Source organism: Eubalaena glacialis, chromosome 3 (genome assembly GCF_028564815.1).
Source record: "Eubalaena glacialis isolate mEubGla1 chromosome 3, mEubGla1.1.hap2.+ XY, whole genome shotgun sequence".
NCBI classification, from domain to species: Eukaryota; Metazoa; Chordata; class Mammalia; order Artiodactyla; family Balaenidae; genus Eubalaena; species Eubalaena glacialis.
In genome coordinates, this window is record NC_083718.1 from 146,831,265 (window position 1) to 146,855,465 (window position 24,201).

Consider the following 24,201-nt stretch of genomic DNA (forward strand, 5'->3'; position numbering starts at 1 on the left):
ACTCTATAGGCAAAAGGCTTCTATAAATGGGTGTGGACCTTTGAAAAAACTAGCACCCATGTTTTTATCTCAGTAGCCTCACCTTACCCAGCAGTCCATGTGGCAGGCCTTTCTGGAATTCCAGCATGGGCCAGGCTTTAGAGTTTGTAGCTGCTCAAGCATCGTTTTTTTTTTTATCATCTTCTTGAGAACATGTGCTTCTTTTTGCAAGTGAAGGTTCAGGCAGGATTCTGGGAGGCACCAGGACCCAAGGGTCTCTATTCTATTGCTAATCTTTATTTGTTTATTTAGTCAACATCTGTTTATTGGCCATGTATTAAGTGACAGCCTTGAGATGGGCAGGCAGTAGGTCCTGAGTGAGTGTATGTCACTTTGAATTGACCATTTCTGAAGGGTGAAAGATATCATGGGATAATTTGAGGGCCCAAAAACACCCTCAAAGGGTAGGAGCTCGAACTAAATAGTCGTGATACTGGCCAGCATTTGCTGAGCACCTACTATGTGCCTCTGTCTGGTAGATACTAAGTGATTGAAATGCATGATCTCATTTAAGCTTCTCAGCAGCTCTAGAGATGGGTATTGTTTTTCCCATTTTATAGTCTTTATAACCAGCTCATGGTCTGCCTGCCACAGTAAGTGGCCCGGACCAGGGCTTGCTTCTGTAGCACTGCCCCGCTTAATTCCTGTGCCTGCTGCTTCTCGTCCAGATTAGCACTGAGCCAGGTCTCCCAGGAGCCTCATGCACCCCTGCCCTTCTCTGTCTGACAGACTCCTGCAACTCCAGGTGATGCCTTTATCCCGTCTTCATCTCAGACACTTCCGGCGAGTGCAGACATGTTTAGTTCTGTACCTTTCGGCACTGCTGCTGTACCCTCAGGTAAGTCCTCTTCCACCTTCCTTCTGCCTCCACCCACCAAGAAAGAGAAAGGGTTGACTGAACCACTGCCAGCTTATGCCAGACACCTGTGGGACCACCATTCTCTCCTTGTGACTCTTCAGGTGACATTGAGAAGCTGCCATGGGCGGGGGGGGTGGTATGTTCACAAAGCTCTGGGATGCTGCAGGCTGGAAATCACTCATGTCTGGCACCTGAAAGGTCAAGATTCCAGGTGTATAGCTTTGGGGAGCTTGGTGCACACACAACCATGCAAATCAGTGCAAACCCTGGTTTGTACTGTCCAGTTCAGCCAGATGGAGGGAAGGTGGGGGAGGGGTGAGTCCGTGCTCTGCAGACCTCTAGAGATCTGCTTGATAGAAGAGATCTGCCTTATTGGTGGAGGCTTAAAGGAAGGGAGGTTCCCCATGCAAAGGGAAACACCTAGTAGACAGAACAAACCGCTAACAGTGAACCGTAATGGGGCTCTTAGTGATTTAAAGAGCGTTTGTTCTATATTCCAAATATTCTTTAAAATATATATATATAATATATACTTTTACAACAGGGTAAAAATATATATAGGAACAGTGTTGCAGGTGCAAATTGGTGGGGTCTGAGGCATCTTGTTTCCATGGCATCAGGCACTCCGTGTAGCTGGCCCACTCTACCTGGACATGGCCAAAGGTGGTATTAGTTCTGCTTTTTGCATACATGGCAAAAAGCAAAGTCTTTAAGGCAAAAACATCCTTAAAGACTTTTTTTCTTTAACTACATATTTGAAATCTGTGGCTTTATCTTTCTTTTTCTACTTTATTTATGTAAATGACAGAGTTCGAATATTTCAGAATACAAATTTCTTGCATTCTTCTATAAATAATTACTTTTAATTACATAGCATTAGAAACAAATTCTTGCCACCAAATATAAACCTTGCTGTTATTCAAAGTGAAATTAAAAATTCATACTCTGTTCCAAAGTAGTATGAGCCGAAGGATCATTATGAACTTCTAGAAGCAACAGAGGTTGATAGCCACTGGGTCTGACTTACAGTTGAGAATCTATAGGTAGGCTAGAAATGTCTTTAATTGCTAAGCTCTCCAATCAAATCTGTTTTACCCACCCCTAAAATGGAACAGTGGCAGTGACTAGTTTTCTCTACCTAAAATGGGTGTTAAAATGTCCTTGGGAATAGTGTTATTGAATCTGTCATTTTAAATAAGAATAACAGTTTTTCAGAAATGTACCACCTTCCTGTGCCATCAGCCTTGTATCCAAAATAACCATGCTTTGTCCCCACTATTTGATGGCACCAAACTTACTCATTTTTGGGCATGTTCATTCCTCAAATATTCACTCAGTACTCACTATGGGCCAGGTCCTATTCTAGGTGTCTGGGGTGTGTCAGTGAATACCAAAGACACAGACCCCTGGCTACAGAGAGCTTACTTTCTATTGGGGAGATGGACAACAACGTAAAAATAAGTAGCTTAACATAATCCTAGAAAATGATCAGTGGTATGGACAGAAGGAAATGTGGAGCAGGGCAGGTGTGAATGGAGGCTGTGGTCAGGAGGAGGTGCTTAAGCAAATGTGTGATGTGAGCCAGGAAGGCTTCAGGATCAAGAGTACTCCAGGTGGAGAAATGGCCCGGCCCCTCCCCCATCCCCTTCTCTGTGAGTCAGAGGGGCTGGATGCAATTCCGGCCCTAACATTTGACTAAAATGCCTGAGAAGCTGCCTGCACTGCTCTGGGCCCTCTCCCCAGCCAGAGCTTTGAAGGCCTGGATTTTGCGGTCTTGTACTTGACCAGCTTTGTTGCAAACGGTGGATAAACCACTTCTGCACATTCAGATTCTGTTTTTTCAGCTGCTAAAAAAAAAAAAACAAAAACGGTTACCTCCAAGATTTTAATTTTTAGAAAGTAAGTCTAAAATTAATTTCAGTTAGCATATTTTTGCTACTCTTACTCTACTTCGGCTATGCTGAGACACAAAACTGGGCTTCAGTTGGTGTTAAACTGTCTGCCTTCTTCCTCCGTAACTGGCCTTAAAAATCACTGCAGCCGTTGAATCTCCGCCTCCTGTCCCTAATTGCCCAGCCAGTGACCGGGAGATGGGAAATGACCTGGGCTGTGCAGCACAATTAATAGACTGGGTTTGAACCCTGGCTCAGCCATTTATTTATAAGCTTTGGGCTCCTGGGCAAATTACTTAACCTGTCAGAGTCAGAGTTTCTTCATTTTTATAACTGAATTTAAAATAATACTTACCTTGCAACAATATCATGAGAATTAAATGAGAAAATAAAGTCAAGTGCCTCTGAAAAATGCTGGCACGTTGTAAATGCTCGATGTGGAAAATGCTGTTATTATTATTACTCTGACGTCTAAAGTAGAAGAAAATATGTCTTCTTCTTACCTATATTTTTTTTCCTTTGCCTTCTTGGGATGTTTTCTTAAAAAATGCATGAAATAAAGTTTAGGTCTTTGACTTCCTGACTGCACATGGCAGAGCTGGCCTGAAGGGCTTGGAGAATGTGCTCTGTATGAGTACAGACCCTGCCACTAACCAGCTGTGTGACACTCAGCTATATCGCTTTGGAGCCTCAGGGAACTTATCTGTAAAATGGGGATGATAATTCCACCTCATAGAGCTGTTCCTGAGTTAATACATGTAGTATAAAACATTTAAAACAGTGCCTGACAGTGTTTACATAAGTAAGCACTCCGGAAAAAGTTCTCCGCCCCACTCACTGGGGACCCTGGCTCTGCTACCCACCCCTTGCTGTGTAGCTACATCAAACCTTCCCCTCCTGAAGCTGTAGGTTCCTTGTATGCAGATTAAAGAGATACTGATAACAGCTACCCCAGAGGCTTGTTGCAAGGATCAACTTCACAAAAAATGTGAGCTCCACTAGGGCGAGGATTTTTTTTTTTACTGTCTTGTTCTTCACTGCATCTCCAAAGACAAACAGTGCTTGGCACCCAGGAGGGCCATTTTTGAACAAATGAATCAAATGACATAATGTAGATAAGAGGTACCATGTAAGTTCTATATATATGTTGGAGGAGTCCTTTAGTTTTCACCATTTTCTTCCATTTTAGTCTGCTTTTTTTTTTTTTTTTAAATTATGAGGGTATCCCCAGGTGCCAGCATCTGGTTGTAAATTGCAATTTTCAACACTTTTAAAAATCTAACTGCAAGGCAGTAATGCAGGTGGTTCCTTTCACTGCACAGCGAGGAGATTTATGATTGATCTGAACTTCAGGGCATAAACAGATGCTCCTTGGCACCCCCTCCCTCCACTGTTGAATGTTAACCAGTAAACAGTTACTAAGCTGTTAAGTGGCTGCAGTGGCAGCCGTGCAGTGGTTTCCCATGTCCAGTGCTACTGCAGCCCTGCCACTGAGATGTCCCTTCAGGGAGGCACAGTGCCACGTGGCCCGAGAGCCTTCGCTCACAGGTCTGGGGAAAGCCCCCACTGCAGGGATCCCACCCACCCAGGAAGAGCAAGTGAGACCTGCAGGTTCCCAAACATGATACCCAATTACCCTTGTTGCCTTTTTTTTTCTTTTGAATATTGTACTTTGTTCTGAAGCAGATGGCATGAAGCCAGGGAGACATGCTAATAGCTCTCTCCAGAAAAGTGTGCACAGCCCATCTGTTGGCTCCTTGTGGAAAAAAGGAAAAAAAAAAAGATGGGGGGGGGAAAAGCCTGCCACCAGCAGTAGACTGAATCATCAGAGATCATAGCACTTACGGATGCTGGAGTTTAATTGGATACTTAGAAAAATGCAGTGAAGGCATTTATTCCACTGTGACTCATTCACCTCTACTTAGAGCCTTTCTCCAGCCTCCAGCATTTATGGGACAGTGGATGTGTGCCCAAAATTGTGCTAGACACAGATGGGGGAGGGAGAAAGAAATACAAGGTTCCTCGTAGCAGGAGCTTTCCAGTCTCATGAGGGAAGACAGAATCACTGGGCAATTCCAACGCAGTGTGACAAGTGCCACAATGGAGATGAACATGGGGGACTTTGCACACCCAGAGGAGAACCAGCTGAGTCTAGAGGGCAGAGGTGATGCTGAACCAAGTCTCAAAGAGCAAAGGAGGGGCAGCCATGTGAAAAAGAATTAGGGATGGCTTTCCAGGCAGATGGACCAACAGAGATGAGAGAGCAGGTTGGGTTGTTTGCAGCTGCTGCAGGGAAGGGTGCCAGTGGGAGAGCAAACGGAAAATGGGGGTGAGGAACTGGAAAGGAACTGACCCCAAAAGCTCCAAAGTCAAGCTAAGGCCTCTGGGCATCATACTCAAGGTAATGAAGCACTGTACAGCTGACCTTTGAACAACACGGGCCTGAACTGCACGGGTCCACTTATACATGGATGTTTTCCAAGCAATACTGCAGTAGTACTATATATGGTCTGTGGTTGGTTGATTCCGTGGATGCAGAACCAGGTATATGGAGGGCCGACTATGAGTTATATGCAGAATTTCCACGGTGTGCAGGTGAGCGCCCCTAACCCACGCGTCGTTCAAGGGTCAACTGTATTTGCATTTTAGAACAGTCGTCTGGTGGCAGTAAGGAGGGTGGGATGGAAGCCAAGCAAAAAAATAGTCTGGCTGGAGGCTGAAGCCTTCCATCCATTTACCAAAATGGGCATCAGGGTTGGTGTGATGGAAAGATCCATGGGCAGGTCTTCACCCTGTCAGACCCAGTGCCCCCTTTTTATAACAAGAATTTGTGATGTCTCCTTTAATATTTTGAAATGAAACTCAGAGAGAATATAACCTACCTACTTGGTTTTTCAAAAATCAATATAATGTCCTAGCTGTAATATAAAGAAGAAATAAAGGAAACTAATTTTTAATAACAAGATAGTGTATTGCGGTAAGGAAATACCCAGGTAAAACTACACTAGAAAACATACCAAGTGGTCAGGTGTGTGTACCTATAACTAGAATCACCACAGGTTCAGACCAACCAGTACAGGAGTATCATGCTTCCTCCAACACCATGATCAGGGACCACGATTTTCCAAGTTGGTGAACAACTCTTGACAATATTCCAAACAAAACGAAATATAGTCTTCCCTCAAATATACACAGTTCTTACATTCCTGGAAAATGAAGTGCATTAAAACTGTGCAAAGAAACTTTGATTTTCCATGTGATTCAAAGTCCAATCTAGTCCCTGGCAGTCCAGTGGTTAGGACTCGGCACTTTTGGTGCTGTAGCCTGGGTTCAATCCCCGGTTGGGGAACTAAAATCCTGCAAGCCACGGGGTTGCGGCACCCCCCACCCCCCAAAAAATAAATAAATAATAAAATAAAATATTCATTAAAAAAGTCCAGTCTATACTCAAATAATCACAAACAGAATGCTGACATTTCTTTGTCGTGCACGTTATCTCCCACATTATAGAAGGTCTAGTGTCAATGCTGTTGGCGCCTTAAATGCCAGTACTGTCCGGCCGCAAAATTACCATGACAACCAAAACACACCCCAGAAATTTCCTAATCATGCCCTAGGAGGCAGTAGCACTCCCACCGAGAACCACTGAACCCCCTCAAAGTCAATCAGAAAATAAGTAAAACAATGTTGCAAAATTCTTAGTCTGTTGGTAGGTTCAAGTCACTGCATTATTATGATAGACAATGTAAGCAAGTTGCAAGTTTAAATGTCAGCACCAGTGCCTCTTCACCCCTCTCATTTCCGCGCACTAGGACCAAGGTGATCTGATAAGGATATTGTCTGTTTTGTTGCCACTCCTGCCTCATTCCATAAAAGTATTTAACACTATTAGATTGATCATCAGGAAGCCCCTGTGTCTGTCTCTACCCCACTACTGGAGCCTCCTCTGACCTTGGAAGGAAATGGACTGGCTTTGAAAGTTGGCTCCATCCCTTATGAATCAGTTGAAGGGCAGGTAGATCTGAGGCTAGAGCATGAGTGAGGTAGACCACATGTGATTTCTCTGGGCTCACCAGGGTCACTGACACAACCCAGGACATGCCCAGTGCCCCCGTGCCTGCCAGTCTTCCATTTGGAAGTTGCTGGGATACCGTGCAACCACCCTCTTCTTTTCCTGGTCTCACTGCTCTGTACCTGCAAATTCCTTCCGATAGCCATAAAAATGCATATTTTGAGAGGCCCTCTACTCTGCCTGGACTGGTCGTCTGTCTCCTGGGCTTGATTGCACCCTGAAAAGGGTGGGGACCCCTGGAAGGACATGGGAGTCTCCTCCAGGCCCACAGTGAGCTGAAACGTTACATGGCTAGACCAGCTTTACGGACTGTGCTAAGATCAGAAGTCAGTCTTGGCCATCTGGGTGAGGCAGTGTGGGGCAGTGGAAAGAATGCTGGCTTTGGGGACAGATGACCTCAGTTCAGATCCTGATCCCAGCTTGTCTCGGCTGTGTGAATCTGAATGAGGTACTTTTCTTCTCTGAGCACCAATCTCCTTATCCCTCAAATGGAGATAACGATACCAACCCTGCAGGGATTTTGTAAAGATGTGAAGCACCTAATACTGTACCTAGCACATTGTAAGCATTTAATAAGTGGAAATTATTATTGTTTCTATTATTATGGTACAGAGTATCACTTGTACTCCTTTTAAAATGACTAGATCTCACCTGAAAGGAATAATATAGCAAAAAATTATGGTGACATATGTGAGTACACCCCCTGGAGTTTTGCAGTGCCCAACCTATGCCACTGTATGAGGTGGTCCTGAGTAGATGCTAACTTACATTTTTTTTAATCTCTAAATTAAATCTTTGAATTAACCCAGTGAGGCAGAAGGTATTTTCTGCCCATTTTACAGATAAGGAGAGGCTTAGGGAGCTTCTGAGGCTCTCCCCAAATTCCATAGATAGGAAGTGGCAGTCTGAATTTTAACCTTGGCCTCTAAAACTCCAATATTTTGATTCTTAATCATTTTGCACACCGCTTTGATGCTGAGAAGGAAGATGTTATAACCTGGCTTTACAACAAAGAGCTTGACTCTTAGAGAGCTGAAGCATTTGGGAATGCCCTAAGTCTAGTAAGAAGGGGAGGCAAGATTCAAACCCAGATGTTTCTGGTTTCCAGCGCTCTGTCTTTTCCTCTGAGACACACTGGTTCCTGAGGTTGTGTGATGTCAGAAACCTCTAAGAATTATAAGACTATAAGAACTTTAGGAACTATAGCAATATTATCGTTACTCCCCAGATCTCTGCCTGGTGTCCCCCTCACTGTATTCTAGTCTCTGCTTACAAGTCATCTCCTCAGAGCGGTTTTCCCTGACCAGGGCTCTAGAAGACAGACTACAGGAGAGCAGGGACTTCTGTCTTACTCACCTTTGCATCCTAGCACACAGCCTGACACTCAACAGTTGCTTGGTCCCTTTCTGCCCATCACTTGACTCCCTGAATGATTTTTTCCCAAGGCGCCTGACTCTTCTTTTTAACCCTTGCAGGTTATGTTGCAATGGGCGCCGTCCTCCCATCCTTCTGGGGCCAGCAGCCCCTTGTCCAACAGCAGATCGCCATGGGTGCTCAGCCACCAGTCGCTCAGGTGATGCCAGGGGCTCAGCCCATCGCATGGGGCCAGCCGGGTCTCTTCCCTGCCACTCAGCAGCCCTGGCCCACCGTGGCCGGGCAGTTTCCGCCAGCCGCCTTCATGCCCACACAAACTGTTATGCCTTTGCCAGCTGCCATGTTCCAAGGTCCCCTCACCCCCCTTGCAACCGTCCCAGCCACGAGTGACTCCGCCAGGTCAAGTCCACAGACCGACAAGCCCAGGCAGAAAATGGGGAAAGAAATGTTTAAGGATTTCCAGATGGCCCAGCCTCCACCCGTGCCCTCCCGCAAACCCGACCAGCCCTCCCTCACCTGCACCTCAGAGGCCTTCTCCAGTTACTTCAACAAAGTCGGAGTGGCACAGGATACAGACGACTGTGATGACTTTGACATCTCCCAGTTGAATTTGACGCCTGTGACTTCTACTACACCATCGACCAACTCACGTGAGTGCCCTTCTTTGAAGGCATAAACCCCCAGAGAGCAATTGATGCCTTGTTTCTGGTGTCAGAGAAATCACCTCAGTTGCATTCAACAGGCCTCTCTTTGTTTATATGACTACTACTAATAACAGTAGCCTCCCATTATTAGGTGCCAGTTATACGCACCTTCTCCATGTGCTTTATATTTATTATTTCTATACTCCTAACAATGCTAATGGCAAGTTTTGTTAGACCTGTTTGACAGATAATGAAAGTGAGATTCAAAGACAAAGAAAATAGACAAAAGGGTGGAATTGAATACAAGCCTATTATTTATCTAGCATGTTACTCTGGCTCTTAAGTTTTTGTTCCCTTGCACATTCATTTATTCATTTATGTATATCCCAACTCTGACACATAGATTTGGGTATGGCTTATTGAACTAAAAATGAGTGGTGTATGTGCATTTAAAAAATGTTAGGGACAAGTATAAAAAATTAGAAAATTAAGATCAGGAGAAAACACAGACCAGAGATAGAGCAGCCATAAGGCCTCCTACAACTGGTAGAGTGGCAGCCAGAATTTGCTCAAAGCTTCAGGTAGTCAGAAAGCTCTGCACTGGGAATCCAGGGAGTGGCTTGATTACTTACTAGTTTTGTGTCGATGGGCAAGTCATTTTACTTCTTTGAGCCTCAATTTCCTCATCTATCTTAGGCTAAGGGTCATAAAAAGGACCCAGTGGTACATGTACTAAAACATTATGTCCCTCCCAGAGTTGGAAGTATTTTTATCATCACTGTTATGGCATACTGAGTGGGTTTGCGCAGTCTTGGACCGAGGTTCTAATCCTGCCTTCTCCACCCCAAACTGTGTCTTTGGGCAAGTGTGTGACTTCTCTTAACCTCAGCTGTGTCTTGGGTAAAATAAGTGAGCTAGCTTCAATAGCTCTGTGCCTTGTCCTAGTTCTGGCATTCAGTGATTCTATCCCAGCTCCCTTTTCTATTGCCAGCACCTGGAAAACCAGCACTGTGCAGCCAGTCAGAATCCAGATGTACTTGGGCACACCAATGCCTGGTTGACACCATCCGGGGAAGGTGTCTGGTGATCCATAGTTGTGCCTTGACAGTTGATAAGGGGAAGGAAAAGGCTCATGGAACAGTGAGGTTGGCGTTTTCATTACTGTCACAGATGGTATGGATTACTGCTTAGCCAGTACCGTGAATTGTCAAAAAAAAATCTCATGTTAACACAATCAGATAATGTCACTTCAGCAAGGTTTGGGATGCTGTTCTGAAAATGAACCTCTTCCATGGGTGTAAACAACCTACTTCCTCTCAGGCCATATGATCTACATGGTGGGGGCATCTCTATTCACTCCAGCTCACAGGATTTCAATGAAGAATCATGAATAAAAAATGAAATGCTAAAGAAATGACAGCCATGCATAAAAAGCAAGCATCTTTTGAAGACACATGTCTCTCTTTCAAGGGGCTTGTGTGCCAGCTATATATATAAAAGAGGGAAGTTTAAGTTTTTTGAGGACAGGGAATATGTCTTAATCATCCTCGTGTTGCTACACTTCTCACGATGGTTGTGTGGTGTCTGGCACATGGGCGGCGTTTTGGAACGATTGTAGAGGATGAAGGGACAAAACAAAGGCTACTCAGTTACTCTCGTGTGTCAGAGCGGGACTTTGCACTATTGAGATTTTGGGCCAGATAATTTTTTGCTGTGGGCGGCTGTCCTGTGGATTTTAGGATGTTTAGCAGCATCCCTGGTCTCTAGCCACTAGATGCCCGGTAGCACACATCCTCTTCCCCTAGCCATGATGACCAAAAATGATTCTAGATAGTGCCAAATGTCCCTTGGGAGTGAAATTGTCCTAGATTGAGAACCACAGTTTTAGGGTAGAGAGGTATTCTACAAAACCTTCTAAAGGTTAAGACACTTGCATAAATAAACTTCGAGTTTTGCCTCCCACTGATTCCATCCAATAAGTATGTATGAGCAGTATATCTCTCAGAATCGGCAGCTCTGTCAGGGTTCTCAGCCTTTAGTAAGCAAGAAACCATGTCAAACACAGTTCAGAATCCAATTACACTCATAATTATTAAGCATCTACCGCATATCAAGGTGTTTTCATAAAGCTTACCTCATTTAAACTCTCTGTAACTGGTTTGTTCTATAGGCATCTCATGAAACAAAACAGACTTCCTTTTAAATTAAGAAAAAAGAAACAATGTTTTATTTTAAAGAAAATGAGTGCAACCTATCTTTATATCCTCTTATCCATCAGCATCACCTTTCGAATGTTTTGAGTGGAGAGGAACCAAAAGTACACCTCAAATAGAAATAGAAAAGCACAGTGGACTGAACACTGTCACATTTGTGTTAAATCCCAGAGCTCCTGCTTCATAGTTGTGTTAACTCTAAGAAAGGCACTTCACCTCTCTGAGCCGCAGTTTCTTCATCAGAAAAAGACAATAGGTACAATAGCACCTTGCAGGTTTTATATTAGAGAGCATAATGAATGCAAAGTGCCTAGCACCGTGTCTAGCTTGCTGGCACGCAATAAATAGCATCATTCTAAAGAGAGGTTCATCAAGGCAAAAGCAACTCACCAAGTTTTATAATCACTCACTGTCTGATAAGCAGCCAGATTTTGTAAATTCTGGGATGTAATGGCAGGGAGGCCTTGTCAATGGCTTTTGAAATTCAGCTACTAAATCAAGCCACGCCTCCCCCCCCCCCCACCACTCCTTTGGGGCTGAGCCAGTGCTGGGTATTTTCACTGCCAATTTAGAAATTATTGAAAAGAAAAAGAAATTATTGAAAGGAAAGTAGTTTCTAATGGCATATTTATTATAAACCTCTGGGATAAAGGAGACAAGGAAAATGTGGGAAGGTTAGGACAGAAAATGGAGATCCTTATGGAACAAGGAAAAAAGTGCCAGCTGTGAAGTTGCCATCAGCTACATTCATTTTCCCAGATCACTGAGACACTCTATTCGGCACATGTTTATCGAATACCTACTATGTGCCAGGATACAAAGCCTGCTTCTACCACTTGCCAAGTCTGTGGCCTTGAGCAGTTTAGCAATCTTCACCTTCCTTATCTGTAAAATTGGAAGAACCCCTACCTCGAAGAGGCTTTATGCGGATTAGCGATATTGCCTGTAAAATTTCTAATGGCTTCCGACACATAGAAGGCACTCAATAAATGCATATCACGGTCCTCTATTTATTCTTATTGAAATAATTATATGAAGTTAAGAAAGAAGACTGTAGTCCAGCAGGTCTTAATTTGAGTCTGCAGAAACACAGAGTTTCTGATTCAGTCGGTGTATCTAGGGTGGGGTCCAAGAATCTGTGTTACTATCAAGTTCCCAGATGTGACTGATGCTCCTGGTCCTGGGACTATTCCTTGAGGACCACTGCCTCACCCATCCCTGTGGACCACCAGCTCCTTCCTGACCATCAAGTTTGTGAGAGGACAAGATTAATAGGTACAGAGGAGATATTAAACTGTTCAACCGATTTGACTTGTGATAGGAAGGGAGGAGTCCTGGGATTTGACTCGAATATAATCCTATCTCTGAGGTTTCTGTGGGGTATAAACGGTTGCTGCCGGACACTTAGGATGTTTTCTTTTTTTGCATGGTCTCTATGTAGCTCCAACCCCAGCCCCTAGACAGAGCTCTCCATCCAAATCATCTGCATCCCACGCCAGTGATCCGACCACCGATGACATCTTTGAAGAGGGCTTTGAAAGTCCCAGCAAAAGTGAAGAGCAAGAAGCTGTAAGTGACCGGTTTGTTCTTTCTGTTTTTTTTTTTTATTCTTCAATTTAAAACCTCTATATCTGAAATGGACAATGCATGAGGAAACCTATGTAGAAAAGAATGCTGGCTCAGACTCTTAAGTTCTAAAGGGGTGACTAAAGGCGTTTTCTTTTATGTTCAAATGAGCAGCTGAAAACCGTTATCCTTTCATTAAGTTGTTACTACAAGTTCTCACATTTGCGGAAGTGGCATCCTCTAAACGAAGTGCTGCCTCCTTTAAAATAACAGAGTATATGTGTGCATGAAAATATGCCCAGCTGTCTTATATTTTCAATTACTGAAAAGAAAAAAAAAAAGTGTTATCTTCTTGTGTTCTAGCCTGATGGGTCACAGGCCTCATCCAACAGTGATCCCTTTGGTGAGCCCAGTGGGGAGCCCAGTGGTGATAATATAAGTCCACAGGCCGGTAGCTAGATAGCACAGGTCTGGGTAGGTATCTGTCCTTTTGATCTCCCACCCTTAAGCCATCCGCTTTCCCTTTTGCTTGTTTGTTACCTCTGAAGTCACATCTCTGATGTTTGCACCATCTCTCCTGGCCTGAGCGTATCCCTGATGTTTGTATCATCTCGCCTTGCCTGATGTCTGTTTTCCACCTTGTTTATCCTCATGGATGCATGACCTTTGACATATATTGGGAGGTAGGGGTAGAGGCGAGGAGTGGGGAATGGTCATATTTTATTAATGATATGTTCTGAGTGGGTGGATGTTGATAGAAGGAGGCATGGTCAAAGCTACTTAACGTGGACTCAGTGTCTAAAAGCATCAACATTCTGAGATGGACACATTCTGCCCACCCTGATTCTTTCTCAGTGAAATAGGGTCCAGATGCTTAAATCTTTTAAGCAGTGCGTCAACTGCATTTGCCTACACTCTGCAGATCTAAAAAAAGGTCACCAACCAAACACACTGAGAAGCCAGACTAAGAAACAGAAACAAGCAGTGCTTGAAATAAGATTGATAGAGATGTGAGATCATGGTAGTCCATTTTGTCTGGCCAAAAGGGGCCCCCGCACCGTTTCTGACGTGAAAGTGGAATTCAAAGCTCAGAGACGTGTCACGTTCGCTTCTGAGGCTCTGCTGTTTGCACCTGTGCTACAGCCTGTGGTTTGCCACCAAACCACTTCAGACTCCATCAGCAGCGGCTTCAAGAGAGGGGTACTTACATTTACTAGAAGTGGGTTTTGGCACTTGAATTTTAATACATCTGATTTTATGGAAAGAAAGAGTGGCTGATGAAGCGAACCTTCCCAGGAGACAGAAGTACCCCTTGTTACCCAGGCATGATTTCTAAGGTCACTCCTTGACAAATGTGTTCAATTTTCATATACCTTTCTAGTTTTCCGTAAACGTGTAGGACTGCAAGGCCATACCGACAGAGCTCTGTTTTTAGGCCTGAACATTATGGTCAGAACCATTAAAATGGTAAATAGTTTTCACTGTTCGTAAATGGATTCTGAGGCTACCTCGGAATCAGTAGCAGTTCATGTGTAAGTTATTTTGATGGTTCTTGAAAGCTCATACAGTGTTTTGAAAGTGCATTTTGCTAATAGATTTTATGATTAAAGAATCTCACATACCGTACTTTTTGCCATGTTTCACCTCAGTACGATAGCACATGAGAACACATCATGCCATGCAAATGCCCATCTAAAAATCTAGTCTTGCAAAGCTATTTGGGGAACTTGTGATATAGGCAAAGTCAATGTTCCAGGAAAGACAAAAGTTGGAGATGATGGGTGGACACCTTGGGAAGATTCCCCCAGAGGTTTTTCTACCCCTTACATATGTTTGATTTCACATGCTCACCCTTGCCTTGAAAACTTTGATGAATGAACCAGAGGTGACAAGAGCCATTCATCAGCATAACAGCCAACATCGTCCTAAAATTGAGTTCTTCTAGAGAATAAAGATGACGTGCAGCATTTGCAGATCGATGTTTCACACCCTCATCTTTACGAGCCTGTTCTGCTTGAGACAGTCGTACAGGCTGTTTTGTGAGGCTTCAGCCTGTTCCGTGTTTGATGCTCTGTCTAGAACCCCAGGCCAGGGTTGAGTTGTGAATGGACGTGGCATGGTCTAGTGGGAAGAGCTCAGAATTTGGAACTTGAGTTCAAATTCTAGCTCAGCTACTTAAAAGCAGGAAATCTTGGGCAAGAACCATACTTGCTGTTGAGTCTTGGTTTGCTTATCTGCTGAAAGGGCCTTATGTATACATTACATTAACTAAGATAGCATATGGAGACAGGTACTCGGTACTCGGCTTAAAAAAATCTGGTTCTGGAGCAAGAGTGCGTTCAGAATCTGGCACTAGCACTTATAAGCTATGTGACCCTCATGAGATGTCATAATAATTCTCGATCTTATTTTGAAAAATGAGGGTAAAAATAGTGTTCTCCTCATAAGCTTATTGTTTGGACAATAATCATAGGAGGTGATGTGTGTGGAGCTCTTAGCACAGCATCTGACACAGAGAAAGCACCCAAGAGCTGTTAGTTGCCATCGCCACCACCAACACCATCACCACCACCCCCATCATCATCCTATGTGCTCAAAAAATGTGGTTCGCCACTCCCTTGGATTTTATACGTTTAGCCCTTATGTCCTCGTGTTGAATAAATTCTACCATAAGGACCCAGACCACTGGCTGGGAGGTTTTGCTTTTCACTTTCTATTTGCAGGTAATTAATTTTCAATATGCCTCAAAATAGCTTTGGGAAAAAGGAAAAAGAAAAAACCCTACTTCTTAGTTTTCTGGCTTGCCCCGTCCCATAATCAGAAGGACCCCTGTTAGGGCCTCACAGGCCACCTCTCACTTCTCAAAAAATGAGCAGCCTTATCTTAGATTCACATGTAAATCATAATAAGTAGCTCCCAGCTCCAAAGGAGGGCTGGGCTGTAATCTTCCGTGAAACAGTTTTCTCCCTTTGAAAGCTTAGTCTGGCAATTACACAATTGCCTATCAAGAATTGCATGCCAAGAGGCTGATGCCAGCCTTGCCGACACATCCCTTAAGACACCCATAAGGGAAGTCCAAATGAGCCTTTTGGGCCCCTCCTTCAATAGCAGTATAAGCCACGTTTGATCTTTCTGTCTTCATCCCATTCACCCATCCACCCAACTGGAAATTTACTGACTGCAGTTTCTTAGGGCCTTTCCAGGCATTTGGAAAAAGGATACCATGCAGGGAGAGTTACGTCCATGGCTCTATTTTCCCCGCTGCCTCCATACAGTTGGAAAGCAAGAGTCTCAGCCTTCTTATCACCCTTGCAACCATTATCTCCAGCTGCTTTTTATTAGAAATGCCCGCACAATTCTGAGTAGGTAGGGGTGACATCTGTTGATAAGTTAAAACCATATTGCACCCTAGTAAGAGGAAACGGATGGCCTCAATCCTCTCAGGAGGAAGCTTCAGGGCCAGTCTCAAAACAGCATTTCTGTTTTAGCAATAAAGGGGAATATCTTCAATTATTTCATGTTTTTCCCCTACCCTCCCATCTGCGAGAATCATGTGTCTTTGAAAGGCTGGGTCAACAGGGGCAAAAAAAAGAACCCAAATAATATTATAATGGCTGGCGTGGGAATGGCAGGTAATTTATACTCCACTGATATGTTGCTGGAGCAATTTTAAGGGCGAAATGTTAGCTTTTGAGGAGATGAAAGAAAAATGAAAACATTTATTTGGTTAAATGGCTAAGTAAATAAACTGCCTATCAGACTTTCCCAGCTGTCAAGTCAGAGTAGCGTCTGTAACAATGGGGAATTGTTTGGTCTGTCTCCCTTAGTAACAGTAGATATTGCCATAAATAATAAGTCACTGTCATTTTTTAAGACCAATCTTCATAGTGGGAACCCAAGACATGTAAAATGTTACCTGATGGATTTATAGTGTTCAAGGGAAAAGAAAGCAGAACTTCAGATGCTTTTGGTAAGAGATTTAAAAAAAAACAGGAAAGAAAGAAAAGAAATGCCCAGAGTCAGGGGACTTGGGTCTGAATTATGGTTCCAATGCAGGTGACCTTAGGCAGGACTTTAGCTAGCCCAGGAACCCCCGGTCACCATAGATGGATGAAGACGAATCATAGCAAGAGATCCCTCCTCAGGCTCTCCCAGAATCGGAAGATACCGTGAGTATGAAAGTGCTTTATAAGCTTTGAAAGTAGAATACACGTATTTGGCATTATTGTTACTCTTCTGTTTTTAAATAGAATCGTATAACAAAGAGCCTCAAAACAGAGAACCACAAAAATGGAAAAATAATCTCTCCTTTTCATGGGCATAGCACTCCGAGGCAAGTCCAAGCCAAGCTAGTCCAGGCGGGAGATGGGAAGGCCTGGTTGAGAGCAGTGTCGGCCAGGTTGGAGAGATGGGCATGATGCCCAGGGATGTGAAAAGATGGAATCAGGAGGAGCTTAAGGCTGCAGGGAAGTGGGAGGTGAGGAAGAAGAGGGCATGTGCTAGGATGACCCCCAGGTTCCTGCCTGACTGGGGGATCTAGGCGCTGTGCTAAGGAATGCAGAGCTGCAGGCTTGAGCAGAAAAAAAGGCCAGTTTACTTTGGGACCAGTTGTACCCGAGGTGCCCTTGAACTTCCAAGCAGAGATGCCGGTGGACTGCTGGATATGAGACTCCGGAGAACAAAAGACTAGAAATGGAGATTTCAACATGGTGTTTAGCCCCTAGAGTAGTGAGCACAGCTAGACTCTACTGATCATTTAGACCCGAGGCCAGCACACTCTCTGGGACTCTTTACGTTTTTGTGGGCCATCTGGCCTTTGTCACAACTAATGTACTCTGCTGTTGCAGCAGGAAAGCAGCAAAAGACAGTGCATAAAGGACTGGGTGTGATGAGTGCCAATAATACTTTATTTACAAAAGAACTGGCAGCCACTAAAATGGGCCAATGGGCTGTCGTATGATGACCTCTGAGTTAGATCACGCTCACTGTTTCTAGAATCACCCTGCAGAAGCTAATGCAAGTAGCCTTGCATTTACTAGTACTAATAAAATAAATGTAAAAATTACTAGGATGTTTATAGCACTTTTATAGACATCACCTAATTCAATCCTCAGGGGAACGCTCTTAAGTATTTTTATCATTCCTGTTTCACAGATATGACAGGTAAGGTAGAGAGGTTCATGACATGTTGAAATCACACGATTCACATGTAATAGGGCTAGGATTTGAATCTAGACCCAGATTAAATAACTTAAGAGCACTCAACCAAGGCCAGGACACCTGGGTTTTAGCAGCCTCGCTGACTTGATTGCTTGTGACCTGAGGCAGACGGCTTCATTTCTGACCTCTGGTCTTCTCTTCGGTAAAGAAATTCCCACGGGCCCTTCTAGCGCTTACATTCTAGGACCCTCTAACTTGCCCACGGTCACCCAGCTAGAGCATGGAAGACCCAGTCCTCAAACTAGATCTTCCAACAGCACCCTTCTCCCAGGCTGTCCTTGTTCCCAGCTAATGAAGGAAAGGCCAGAAGTCCCTGAAATATGTTGACTTCATTAGGGGTCCTGGTGACTATCTGTGTGAGATCCAGGGCCCACTCCTGACCACCAGGAACCTACTCCGGACAGGCCATCCTGCTTATGGCTGAGAACGGCTGCCATCAACCTCAGTGCCCTCCTCTGCTACGTGACAAGGTCAAGAAAGGTGACGTAAATCTGCAAGGCAGATAACTTGTACCCATCATTATTATTATTATTGGGGAAGTGCAGAATTGATCAGGACATGTGCAGACCCCCTGGGAACTCAGGGTGTGCACCTCTGTGTTCACCAAGTGGGTTTCAGCACCCAAGACCCCTGGAAGCGAGTGCGTTCAGCAGCAACTTCAGTCTCTAAGGCATCATCATTAAATCCATCCTGTATTTTGAAGACTTTCCTACTCTGAAGGCCAGATTTTCAGGCTGAAAGTGGTCAGAAAGCTTTATGGTTTCCCTTTCCTCTGAATAAAAAGGAAAGGAAGACTCCTGCCCCTTGTTAAAATTCCTTATGTCATATGAGCTCACTTATTACGTGTTACAGTCCCATGATGTTGATGTTACAAACCCCATCGTACAGATGAAGAAACTGAGGCCCAGGTGAAATGCCTTCCTCAGTTCATACAGGTAGTTAGGAAGTTGCTGGGGTCTTTGTGGCTCTAAAACCCATGCATTTTTCATGGATTCAGGTGGAACTTTGAGTTCTTTCAGCCTTATTTCCACTCCCTGGTTACCATCACCTTTTTCATTTTATCAGGCCAGGAAATGTTAGACCCTGCTGAGCTAGGCCCAAGTGTTCGGGCTTAAAGACCCTGAGGCTGAAGTTGCTGCCTAGGCAGGGCAATGCTGAGGACCTCAAGCTTTGGCTCACCTCCTAGCTGCAGTCTGACCCCCAGCTTGGCTCGGCGTGGCTCTTACCCCCAGGCTCCCAGGGGGGGCAGAGATGGGTTTGCTCAGCAGCTAGATTGCATGGCGCGTGACCTCACATCCAAGACCACCTTTCTCAGCATGCCACGTCTTCTCCCCACTCATCATTTGTTTTGGACATACCTTTGCTCCATGTGGCCAAGCTTTCCAGAAACAAACACAATAAAAATTAAAGGGATGCAAAGTCATAAGCACAATTTAGGTGGCTTTCCAAAGGGGCGCCTTATAATGTGGGATTGGAAACTATATGCCTTTATACTTCAAGCCAGACAGGTGGAGATAGGTAGGGAAAGTGAGGGAATAAGCACAGAAAGGGGAGTCCAGACCCTGGGCTGCCTTTCTGGCTCTCTACTGATTCCTGCGGACTCTGGGGGAAAAAAAAAAAAAAAAACCCTCACGTCTGGGGGCCTCCATTTCTTCCTGTAGGAAAGGAACCGTCAGATCGATGGCCCTTCTTGCTTTGGCATTTTACAAAAGGGGTCATGTGGCAGTGGAGAGGACAGTGGGCTTAGGAAAGAGCTGGGTGTGTTTACATGACACGCTCAGGAAAACACATCTAATCTACAGTGGTCGAAAGCAGATCAGTGGTTGCCGCACTGGAGTGAAGGGTTGACTGAGCAGGACCCCGAGGAAGTTTTTAGGGTGAGGAAATGCTCTATAGCTTGATTGCTCTGGGGAGGGCCAGATGGGTGGATATATTTCTCACAACTCATCAAACTGTACATTTAAAATGGGAACATTTCATTGTATGCAAATCACACCTCAATGAAGTTGATTTAAAAATAAGAATAGGTAAATTCATAGAGATGGAAAGTAGATTAGAGGTTAGTTACCAGGGGTTGGGGGTCAGGGGGCCTAGCAAGTCACTGCTTAATGGGTACAGAGTCTATTTGGGGTGAAGAAAGAGATTTAGAAATAATGGTGGTGGTTGCACAACATGATGAGTCTAATGAATGTCCCTGAATTGTATGCTTAAAAATGATTAAAATGGCAAATGCTTTGCTCTAAATATTTTACTGCAATACAAAAGCTAAAAAAATAACAAAGCTGGTTATATCCCATCTCTGCCCTATGCTGGCTGAGTGGCCTTGGGCCAGTCACCAAACTCTGGGGAGCCCTGCTTCTTCCCTGTAAATGGAGATAGGAATACCCAGGGTACAGACTCTGCGATGCCCAAATGAGACCATGTATGTGATCGAGAAATCGAGGAATCCCCTTTAGAGGCTGTAAAGGTTTCTGTAAATATAAGCTATTATTACTCTAAATCTGTGATTCCACTTGACTTCTGTACGTGAGCTCATACTTCATACTTAAAGTCATCTGCAAACACGTGGAAGTCTCTGCCATCCACAGGGCCCTCCAACCAGATCCTTTAGATTAACCCCGCATTCTTTCTACACAGTTTCCCAAGGCGGATCCCAAGGTGTCATTGTTAGGTTTCCTAACAGCCCAGTTACGCTATGAAGTAGTGTCTATGAAGGACATGGGCTTTGGAAAGCCACCTACAGGTGATTTTTAGGCCTAAGACCATCTTCTATAAAGGAAGGATAGAGCCACATGCCCAGACATAAGAAACCTAACCATTTTTGGAGTACCTCCTCCATGCCAGGCTCTGTGCCAGACAGTGAATGTGTATTTTCTCCTTCAATCCTCAATGAGGATTTCGAGACTCATGTTACAGATGAGAAAACCGGCACCCAGAAGGGTTAAGTAACCTGCACGGAGTTTTAAGGTTACTAAGCAGGTGACAGTGAGAAAGGGAACAGCAGCCTGACAGCAAGAGCTGGGCCCTTGGTGTTCTGTTGAACGTAAACAATTTCACAGAACACCAGCATCGCACAAAGCATTCCGTGACCGCGATGGGTCAAGACACATCCAGACCACTCGGTAGCCATGGCTGACAGGAACATTGTCCAGATTCCAAAAATGACCAAATATTCTTCTCTTCTGGCTTTAGCCTTGTTCCATGCTACCTGCCTTCCAGATAAGAATTATTAAGATAATCATACTCCAGCTTCCTGAAAGCATCCAACCCAGAGAGAAGCCTTACTTTCTTGACCCTCCCCCTAAACATCTAATATAAGCCTAAACCTATAAGAAGCCCTTTCTAATCACCTCTTCCAGACTTGCCCGTGGTTCCCCTCGTTGTAATGAGTAATAAACCCAACTTGTTCAAGGGCAAGTGTGTTCGCGGTGGTCTATGGCTGCAGGCAGTAGTTGGCAGTAGGAATACCAGCCTGGATCTGCCCGATTTCCCATCTGTGTGCTTGCACTCTTTCATTGCACCTCCCAGAAAACAGGGTATTCAACTTAAGTCAAAGGGTGGAGAGTTGATTTGTTTTCATTTTTACTGCACGGTTTCTATCTACTTCGTTGTCCTCTAGAAATGAAGATTATTAATATGTCAGATTCACAAATGAGCTTAAAGTTCATGAGTGTTTGCCAGCTCCCGGTAAGAGAAGCACTTTTCATTCACTCTTTCACATCCTCAAGCTCCTCGTTGTTAGTGGGTGCACCTGCCAGGTTCCAAGCTTGTGCTCAGAATTTGGGATACTGACATGAAAGGTGCAGCGGAGCTCACTGTGTAGAAGGCACTAGGAGATAACATGGTGGCAGTGTAGACTCCACAGGGCACTGCTGGAGTCCAGGGGCAGAGTGGTCCACGTCACCTGCGTAGTCCAGGAAGCCCTTCTATTTGGGCTGGTTCTGAAAGTATGAACCCCCAGGTGCAGGACGAGGAGAGGTCCTGGAGGTGGAAGGAATTGTCTAAGCAGAGTCTCAGGGATGGGAAATCCCATCATATTGGGGGGACCATTAGTACAGGGAAGAAGGTGCAGCCTAGGAGAGAGAGGAAGTAGATGAGGCCGGATGGGAAGGGGGAGCCGTGCTGGAAGGGCCCTGTGGACCATCCCGAGGAGTCTGCGTTATCCTTGGGGGCTTAAGGAGCTGGGAGGGTTGTTCTAAGCAGGAAACTGGCATGACGAAATCCATTTCAGAAAGATCATTCTGACAGAAGCATAAGAATTTTTTTTAAGCATGATGTACGTGACCGGAAGGGTAACTTTTTTTTTAAATAAGTTTATTTATTTATTTTTATTTTTGGCTGTGTTGGGTCTTCGCTGCTGCGCGCGGACTTTCTCTAGTTGCGGCAAGCGGGGGCTGCTCTTTGTTGCAGTGAGTGGGCTTCTCATTGCGGTGGCTTCTCTTGTTGTGGAGCATGAGCTCTATAGCGCAGGCTTCAGTAGTTGTGGCTCGCGGGATCTAGAGCACAGGCTCAGTAGTTGTGGCACACGGGCTCAGCTGGGATCTTCCCGGACCACATCTCGAACCCGTGTCCCCTGCATTGGCAGGAGGATTCTTAACCACTGCGCCATCAGGGAAGTCCCAGGAAGGGTAACTTTTGATTCATGGTCTGGAAGGGACATTTATTAGCTCTAATGGACTATGAGACTAATGGGTCTTATGTGCCCAGTGAAGGAGCTTTGACCTTACCCTGTGGGTAATGAGGAGCCTTTGAAGGATTTGAAGCAGGGCCGAGATGTGGTCAGATCTGACCAAAGAAAACAAAAAATATCAACAGCGTGCTATGTTAATGTGTGATTCCACTTAGGCTTTTTGGAATGTCGAAAATAGCTTAAAGGCCCCATGGTGACCTTGCCAGAAGTCAGGTCAGAAATTTCTGGATCAAATGATTTCTTAGCTCCCCTCCAGCTCTGACAGTCTAAGATTCTGTAACAAGGAAGGTAAAGCTATTGCCAAAACGTATAATGCATCAGAGTGTCAGACTTTGGGATTATCTGCTGCTTGGGGTTTTACACACCACTGCTCCCCTTCATTAGTGGGGATAATTGAGAGTTGACTGCAGTCGTTACCACTGTTGTGATGGGTATTTGAAGCTAAATTCCGGCAAGCAGGAGATGTGTGAATATTTATCTCAGTTGCAGAAAGTTAATGCAGTGTGGCATTAATTACCCTGTCTGAGCCTGCTGTCTTCTTCTGTTTTTAGGTGTCATTCTCAGTTGAATAAATTAGTTTCCAAAATTGGAATAAAGCAAATGTAGGGTGAGATCAAGGCAGCCAGACTTCTTAGGGCATCCAAAAAGCAGAGTGAGCTGAGAAAGTCTACCCAGGAAAGATGAAGATGCATCCTTGTAGCCCAGCGTAGGCAAAAGGAAATGTTTCCCAGTAGTGGTACTTCACTACTTTACCACTCTAGCTTTGCTCCACCCACCTCACCCCCAGAACACAAACACACAGTAAAGTTCCATGTTTAGCCTTACCACAGGTATTTGAAACATTTCAAGACGTTGGCAGAGAATAGATTAGGTGCTTAATAAATCATCTTGCTATAGATTTTGATTTTTGATTCAATTATGGGAGAATAAAGGCAAGGGAGAGTGTGTTTAGGACAAAGGGATCAGAACAGTGAAAAAAGTAGAAAGTGTATCCTAGACATTCATTCACTCAGCAGACCTTCATTGTGCACCTACAGTGCTGGGTCCACGTGTAAAATGGCAGATGGAATGGAAAAGTGGTAACTCAGAAGTAGGGCATGGAAGAATGGGCTTTCCTACTTTCTGTCATCAGATATTTGGAAGAAGTATTACACTTATTCTTTATGTTTCCAAGGCCGGTATGAAGTCCCATGGGTGGAAAGCATCAAGGGACAAATTGGCAATCTGTTCTTTTACAGAATTGGGTGCCTCAAAGGGTAGGAAGCTCCTTCTTCCTGAAAGAATACAGAGATGATGAATTCTAGAAGAAGACATCCTGGACCTACCTGATCTCAGGAGTCCTGGATTCTATTCACGGCATGGTTACTAAGTAACCTTGTGACTCTGGGGAAACAAAAGCTCTCTTCATTGGGCTTCACATTCCTCATCTGTAAAATGATGGGTCTGGACAAAATTATCTTCTAACCCATCCCCACTTTACAATAAAAGCAAGTAGTACAATATATTAAATCCATGACAGGCAGCACAATGACTTTGAGATCACACAACCTCTTTGATTTTCAGTTTTTATCAGCAAAATGAAGATGGAAAGAATATAAGCCACTCCCAGGACTGTTAGGCAGATAAAATAAG

At 44.4% G+C, this 24,201-nt stretch overlaps 1 protein-coding gene across 10 annotated transcripts in view; it reads left to right on the plus strand.

Moving 5' to 3' along the window:
• The window catches only part of DAB1 (DAB adaptor protein 1), a 412,298-nt gene that overhangs the window by 383,457 nt on the left and 4,640 nt on the right, over positions 1 to 24,201 (plus strand). For 8 of the 10 annotated variants that reach the window (XM_061184148.1, XM_061184157.1, XM_061184147.1 and 5 more), the window contains 4 exons: positions 769 to 877; positions 8,338 to 8,886; positions 12,535 to 12,662; positions 13,023 to 13,133. In XM_061184148.1, coding sequence (XP_061040131.1) covers positions 769 to 877; positions 8,338 to 8,886; positions 12,535 to 12,662; positions 13,023 to 13,118 — 882 coding nt within the window. In that variant the 3' untranslated portion in view covers positions 13,119 to 13,133. The remainder of the gene's footprint in view (positions 1 to 768; positions 878 to 8,337; positions 8,887 to 12,534; positions 12,663 to 13,022; positions 13,134 to 24,201) is intronic. The other 2 variants (XM_061184153.1, XM_061184152.1) reach the window with 1 other exon arrangement.